This window comes from Rutidosis leptorrhynchoides, chromosome 11, assembly GCF_046630445.1.
Source record: "Rutidosis leptorrhynchoides isolate AG116_Rl617_1_P2 chromosome 11, CSIRO_AGI_Rlap_v1, whole genome shotgun sequence".
Taxonomy (NCBI): Eukaryota; Viridiplantae; Streptophyta; class Magnoliopsida; order Asterales; family Asteraceae; genus Rutidosis; species Rutidosis leptorrhynchoides.
Genome location: NC_092343.1, coordinates 386633650 through 386641911, shown reverse-complemented (window position 1 = coordinate 386641911; position 8262 = coordinate 386633650). Strand labels below are relative to the sequence as shown.

At 31.4% G+C, this 8262-nt stretch overlaps 1 protein-coding gene across 1 annotated transcript; it reads right to left on the bottom strand.

Moving 5' to 3' along the window:
- Positions 1-390: 390 nt before the first annotated feature.
- On the bottom strand, positions 391-7662 carry LOC139876387 (indole-3-pyruvate monooxygenase YUCCA6-like). The gene is made up of 4 exons (XM_071863697.1): positions 6871-7662; positions 3017-3265; positions 2042-2164; positions 391-826 (listed from the first exon to the last, which is right to left on the bottom strand). The coding sequence occupies exons 1-4, from the start codon at positions 7564-7566 to the stop codon at positions 608-610; spliced, it is 1287 nt and encodes a 428-aa protein (XP_071719798.1). The 5' UTR covers positions 7567-7662; the 3' UTR covers positions 391-607.
- Positions 7663-8262: the final 600 nt, after the last annotated feature.

Here is an 8262-nt window from a genome sequence, read left to right as displayed (position 1 = left end):
CCTGTATACATTTGAGTAAACATAATCGTCAAATTCAAATGACTTGAACTTTCGTGTTTGACGATTAGAATTTAATGCGTACATTTTAAGCATGTGAAAATTTTCAAATAGTATAGAATATTCGCGCCCCTCCCTAGTGTCTCGCTAGCTAGGTGGTAACTTAATAAATTTTCAACGTTAAAAAAAGTATAGAATGTTCACAAATTTTCCATACGAATAATGTATAATGATATGATATGCATGAACATATATATCAATTTTAAAGTTATAGAAGTCACAAATATGAAATTGTCTCTAATTACAATTTTTTTTGTAACCAACTGATCAAGTAAACTCTTTGTTTGATATATTTATTTAACAACTATAAACATACACAATTACCACAATTGCAACGACAACCTAAAACCACCCAACAAACCCTCTTCACTCTCTATTTTCATCGATTTTTTTTTCCAAATAATTAAAGCAACTATATTGGTTTGATGTTCTCTCCCAAAAAGATCATTCAGTTGCAATTTAACCGAATGTGTATCATCTAACATGACTTAAAAGGCGAAAGAATATTTAAAATAATGAAAAGAACCCGTTCCAGAAGACAATAGTAAGATTAGGGTTGAAAGGTATATGATTTGCTTGTCGAATTCAAGTAGTTTGCTTCTACTTTCCAATATTTTCCAATGTCCTCGGCTATTCGTTTAGCATCCATTGAAGCGCCAAGTAAGCCACGTTTAGTGAACCCTACGGCGTAAAGCCCATGTTTACCTTTCCAACCGTTTGGAAATGATCTCCTAGGATATCCGTCTTTTTCCGAGAACATCTCTTTCTCCTAATGACAAAATACCTTTAGAAAGACAGTACAAAGAGTGGACAAAATGTATATTACGTGAAAAATACGTTTTTGATATACAAATATACGTTAAAAAAAAACAGTTTTCAAATTAAATTTAACGACTAAATTTTCAAATAAGGTAGTCACCCCAAATGTTCTTATAGTAATTGGTTGCAAGAATATGGAATTTTAGACAAGTGTTGCTAGCTTGAATCCGAATGATACACGGTCTAACTGAGTTATCTCGTGGTCATTTTTAACATTTTCTTATAGTAAATACTAGAAAAAAATTGGTCCGCACGTTGCAGCGGAACATTTTAATGTCTTTTACAAAATTAGTGTTGAGCGAGAACTGAGAAAAAAATTGCGTACAAAAAGAAAAAAAAAGAGTCATAGAGACTCAAACCCATGTGTCCTTTCTGTTACCAACTCATCATCTTACCACTTGCTCTAGCCAACCACTCATTATAAAAAGTTGAGTTTATTTATTATATATGTTTTTTTTTATATATATATATAACTCCGTTTCGAATATAAATAGTTACGTTTTATACGTAAAATTATTTCGAGTTGAACGGTGATAACGGAGAAACCTAACTCGCAACGGGGAAAAAAGATAAATTCCCTTAAAATATTGGGTGAGTTTTGTTTTGAAACTTACATTTTATCCCCCTTGGTTTATAAGGAATAAGAATAGTAGGGGGGTTAAGTGTGTAGTGTAATAAAAATTGTAAGGGCTAAGTATGTAATATGGCATTGGATTTGTCAATTGTAATTGTCGTTTTGCAATAGTTGAACGACCAAAACATGGGTGACAAATAGTATATATAGAACGACCAAAACATGGGTAGTGTAATAAAAATTGTAAGGGCTAAGTATGTAATATGGCATTGGATTTGTCAATTGTAATTGTCGTTTTGCAATAGTTGAACGACCAAAACATGGGTGACAAATAGTATATACAGAACGACCAAGGGTGACAAATAGTATATATAGAAATTTAAACTTATGATTTTTTGTGAGTATATCTATTACGATCACTAAATTATATTGTGATTGTTAAAATTTAAACAAAGTGTTGCACAATTTGCAAGGGTATGGGTGTTACAAAATAAGAAAGAAAAAAAATTAATATAAACTATGAAGCTTTGAAAACCATGATTCTATTTCTATCGTTTTAATAAGAAGAAATAAAATAATGGAGAAAAGTACCTTTAGCCAATGTGGTACGTTGCTTTTGTATCCTGTTGCAAGAATCATTGCATCAAAATTCTCTATTTTCCCGTTCACAAAATGTACATTATGATGCTCTATTCGTTGAACGCTTGGAAATATCTACATCCATTAAAGCACAATAAACGCTTAATTAGAACAACAAAAATTATATAGAGAATAGAATAATCTAGCGAAACATGTCAATAAAACCTTAGAATTATTATGTGAAACTTTTAAATGTTGAAATAATAAACGATTTATTACTCTAACAAATATGATTTATGTCACATTAACTTGGTTATGTTGCATGCAACTATATGTAAGTGGCAACTAAATTTATACCTATAGGAAAAGTAGCCGATTCAAATTGAAATTAATTGATAAGGATATAAGTCTATTAACATGTACGTATACAACAACAAAACACAATTTTACAAGAACCATGGAGATAAAATATAGATACACATTTCTCTACTCGAGGGTAAAGACGCTCGTTCATCGATCCTTAGACAGTAAAAGTCATTCATCTATTAAAGAGCACGCTTTAAGAATTAATAAGTACGAATGAAAATAAAAGAAGGTAGGCACAGATATATATATATATATATATATATATATATATATATATATATATATATATATATATATATATATATATGTATATATACACACACACACACAAATATCCAAGGCTCTAGATCTTGTCGAGTTCTATATTGATGAAACCTTAATTATTTATAGGTCAAATTAAGTTAAAAATGGCTAGTTAGAACACATGTTTGGATATAAAGAGAGATTGTGTAAATAGTGAAATAGACACTATGATCAAAACAAATCTAGAACCACCTGATGCAAAATTTTCCTATTACAAAAAGGGAAGTCCAAGGTACAAACACATGGGAAGAGATTTAACGAAATATTGGAAAGTACATTAAAGGTAGAAAAGCATCTATTAATAGTAACTAAGCATACCTTGATGTCTCCACTTTTGATCTTGGCTAGGGCCCCAACATCTAACACAGGCGTCTTTCCAGACAGGTTTTTTAGCTCGAGCGGTCCCACCTTCGGCCGGTCAAGTCCAAACCTAGCTGTGTTTCCAAGTATTAACCATGACACGACCAATAGAAATCGATCAACCAATCTCATTGGTAGCCACTTGAGCAACCACATTGACAATCCAAAAGTAGAATTTCCCAACATATCTCGTGGTAGGACATGAACCTGATTTTCGATTTAAACATACAATCATATCATTCGTTAGTTGACTTGTACCTTTCTCGAAAATTTGATATGTTAGTACTACTATACGATTTTAATTCAAGCAATACTCAATCATCCTTACACAAAGTCATAAAAAATAAGTTAGCGTATATGCATATATTTTTTATTGGCGATAAAACAAACTTGTATAAACCAATGGAACTTTCATAAAATATGAAAGAACCAACCAAAACCCGATACAATGAGAGTATAGTAACCACTCTTTATTTGTAATGGTGTACAAATCACTTCTTTATTTTATATTTTTTTTCCTTCCAAAAAAAAAAATTACAGTTTAAAAGGTTACGAGTTTAAATTTTATAATTTTTTTTTGCGAAAACATGATTAATAGTGAAAAAATAAAGTTATATAAATTTGAGAGGGTTGTGACAAGTTCTTTTGCATTCGTGGAGGGGTTACTTTCATGGAGGGCCATACACATACACACCATACATTATTGAAGGAGCCTTTACAGTTATGAAACACTGATATTCAGAGGCGGAGCCACCATATAAACTATGGTGGCACGTGACACCAGTCAAATGATTGTTAAATGGTTGTCCAATAAGTAAAAATTGGGGCTTTTAAGTAAGTGCACCCACTAAAAAAATTGGTGCTACCAGCAAAATCATATAAAAACTGATTTTCAAGTAATTTATATTGTTGGATGATGTCTTTAGTATAGAAATTTGTTAAAGAAAGTTAGAATTAACACAGTGAAGTGAAAGTAGAAAAAATAAAATATGGAGAAAGTGAAAACGATACACAGAGAGAGTTGATGAAGAAGACTTGTCCCACCTACTATTTTAGCTTTTGTTGTGATTGGGATGTGTACGGGGTATATAATACGCCATTTCTTCTTTACAACCCATGTTATTTTATTATTATAAAATTTAAACCCCTCAAATCCGATAGCTTTATAGATTTGGCCCTCTATATCTTTAGTTATTTACAAGAGACTAAAGCTATACAAAAATTCACATTTCTAAGTTTTTTTTTTTTTTTTTGCAAAGACCAACTCTTCTGCTTCAAAATTTGTATGAGCAAGGAATTTTAGGTAATTTTGCGAATTTGATGCCTATTTTTTTTATTTAATAGAAATCAACATGTAAATGAGCCACCTTACTTCGGAAAAAAAAAAATTTATTTAATAGAAATCAACATGTAAATGAGCCACCTTACTTCGGAAAAAAAACACTTGTCAGTATTACAGAGAAAAAAATCAGGCCCGGCCCGTAAGCGGTGCAAGATGCACAGGGCCCAAATTTTTTAGGGGCCAAATAGTGGACAATAAACATAATGCCAAGTATTATAGTTCGGTCCAAATTAATACAGTCCACTTAAATTCTTCATCGTTTATAACCAATGGACGATTAATTTATAGGGTATTTTTTTTACCATATTCAGCGATGTGGGATGAAAAAGACTTTCATCCAGACTGTTTTCCCCTCAAAACAAAACATACGAATATTTGATTGTAATCATCATTTTCCAATTTTCTTTCACACTCACCAAAATTTGCACCCAAATCTCATCTAGTATATAAAGTGAAAAACTAATAGGCAAAGTGAATAATTGTGTTATTTACAATTTCACATGCTGATATATATAAAATTTTCAAAATAGTCAAATTTTCTTGAATAATATTTGACACAATATTATTCGTTAGTTATTACGGTATTAAATTATAATGTTATATTCATTATGTTTATTGATATAGCGTTAGTTGTGGTTTTTTAAAATAGCTTATATCATTCGTTAGGGTCCACGAGCCTTTTTTTTTGCCTCGCTCGAGGCACCTAAATTCTCAGGACCGGCCCTGAAAACAATTATTAATTATTTTCAGAAAAAGAAAGATCGTAAGATGCATTTATAATAATAGGTAACTTAGGGTTTTTACGTTTGTAATGAATCATAGGTTGTTACTTGAAATTTTACGACTCGATATATTTGTTATTACTTTGCGCCACTAGTGACCCAAAATCCTGGCTTCGCCCCTGCTGATATTACCGTTATTAGTAACAATATTTTGTTAACGACATCTTTAAGAGTTTTCGAAAAAAATTAGAATTTTATAAATACTCCGTAGTATAAAGAATTTGTGATGATAAGAATACAAATATATGATTGCGTGTCATGACGCCTTAATGACACAATCTTTCGTTTCATTCTTATCATTTTTCTTGTTAATCCTATAAATTTTTATATAACTTCTAAAAGTGTTGTTAACACCTAAAAGAATAATAATCCGTAGGACATAGTATACATACTAGTTAATTACCAATTTTAGAGCGACAATTATTTAATTATATCTCAATATTCGCAATTGTCCTAAGGATTGTATATTTAAGATTTAATATTTGCATTTTTATTTACTTGGTAGTACGTATTTATTTAGTAAATTAAGGTGCTTTAATTTTCATGAATGTTACATGCGCGATTTGCTCCTATGTCATATATGCTTGAAATTACCAAGAAAGTGACTTTTAATTTGTTACTGATTTGTTCACTAATTACAAGATCTTTAAAAAATTACAAGATCTTTAAAAACGAAAAGAAATATTATTTTAAGGAATGAAAAAACTTTATTCGAACATGAAGATATATCTGTCGTTTAGTTGTCCATGATAGGAAATCTAGATTACTCATTGCTTATGATTGATAACTTGATATCTAAATATATTTTTTGGAATTTTTGTTTGCTTTCTTATTTGTAATTCCTTTCTAACATCTTGCAAGGAGTTTCTTTTATGATAAAAAATTTGATGTTAATAAAAAACTAATAAAAGTTTCAATTGCTAATTATTTATCTTGAATCTTTAAGTCCAAGTTGATTTTCATAACTTACTTCTAACTAGTTTTATCTTTTTTGTTAAATGTTACCCCTCCGTCACTATATTATTGTCCACTATTCCATTTTGGATGTCCCAAATTAATTGTCCACTTCCATAAATGGAAAGGAAAGAAGATATTTCATTGGTGGATCTGGAGAGAGAAGATGTTTCATTGGTGGAGAAATGAAGTTAGTGGAATTTTCTTAAATTGTGTGTTTTTTGTCTGGTGACAATAAATATGGGACGGAGGGAGTACAAGTTTTGCTAGCCTATCAAATAAAGTAGCGCTCGTAAATAAGAAAAATATCAAATAAATTCTCTAACAAAATGAAGTATAAGTAATTGAAGTTCATATTTATTTTTTAAAAGGCAAACTCACATGAATAATTCAAATTTCCCTCGCTGAATTTAAACTCACTTTTTATTTGGATGAGTTAACACGATACCAAAAGTTATTTAGCTTATCAAAGTTTAAATGAGGATGATAATTTGTACACTAACAAAATTTAATCATACACTATGAATCATGCAATACACTATTGCAATATATTACACTTTAAACACTTTACAGCATGGTAAAGTATGTATGACCAATTTTTGACTATGTACAAATTACCCTGTTATAGTAACAAAAATATCAACCAAGTTATGTTGCTTAATAAGTAAATATGAAATGATAGTTTGTTAAATAATTTATGAGTGAGTAAATTAAGAGGGAAATAAAATACTCACAGCATCTCTAACAACAAGTGAAGGCTTTGCATTATGATTGCAAAGATCTAAACAAACTTCCATTCCTGAATTTCCACACCCAACAATCAAAACTTTCTTCCCTTTATATTCGCTTCCACTTTTATATTCTGATGTATGTTTCACTTCACCATCAAAATCCACCATCCCTTTAATATCCGGCACCACCGCCTCCGCGTTTTCTCCGGTAGCCACCACTAACCACTGGCAAACATACTCCATTTCCTCCCCTTTTAACCCTACACTTTTCACTCTCCACATCCCTACACTCTCATCATACTTAGCACTTTCCACACTTTGTCCAAAAACCGGCTCGATTTGAAATCTTTTTGCATATGCTTCTAAGTACTCTACAAATTGTTGTTTATCCGGATACGTTGGATAATCTTTAGGAAAAGGCATAAGTGGCAACTCACAAAATTTTTTAGGAAGGTGTAATCGAAGACGATCATATGTTTTTAGTTGCCAAAGTGATGCAATACAATTCGACCGTTCAATAACGACGCTTGGGACACCTTTTTCTTTAAGGCACGCTGCTGCAGCGAGCCCTGATGGACCGGCACCAACGATGACCGGGCCATGAACCCATACTTGGCGTTTTAATTTATTATTAGAATATGAAAAGATATAGTGGGGATCATGAGCCATTTTACCTTGTATTTCTTTAAAGTTGTCCATCTTTATGTATGTGTTGATTGAATGATTCAAGAGAAATAAACTTGTGGGTTGGATTAGATGAGATTAATGAGAGAGTGATGGAGATAGTGATATATGAATACACAAATTCCTTTTGTTCATGGGAAGGGTGTTGTAATGAATTGAATTGGTTGAGTGTGTATATATGAGTGTCAAGTGGCATGGATGAACTAATGGGAGTGGGGACATATATATAGTTTCTTTTAAGAATATGATATTTTTCAGTTATATTAAGTTATGAAGTATGTGACCTAACTATATACTTTTGGTCGTTTCGAATATTAAGATGAATTTTAATATATGCACAAACTTGTTATTTTATCACAAGATAGCACATTTACAAGTGTTTCAAAAGAGTTATAAGGTCACTCCCTATCGTAACTAAACTATTCATCCTCTTAACCTTCCACATCAGCGCCACATCAACATCAATATTCTATAACTAACCCATAACTAAACACTCCCTATAATTGCTAAAAAAATACTCCTCTTAATATACAATGTACAAGCAATAAAGCATCAAGTCCAAACAATAAAAAGCCATTGGGACCCACAATTACTATAACCAACCTTCATACTTCCGTTAAATCCATGGTGGAAGCGGGTAACTAGCTCGTGCCTATGGTTCATTACGGGTAATGACGGGTAATGCGCGGGTAACGGACGGGTAACTAACCA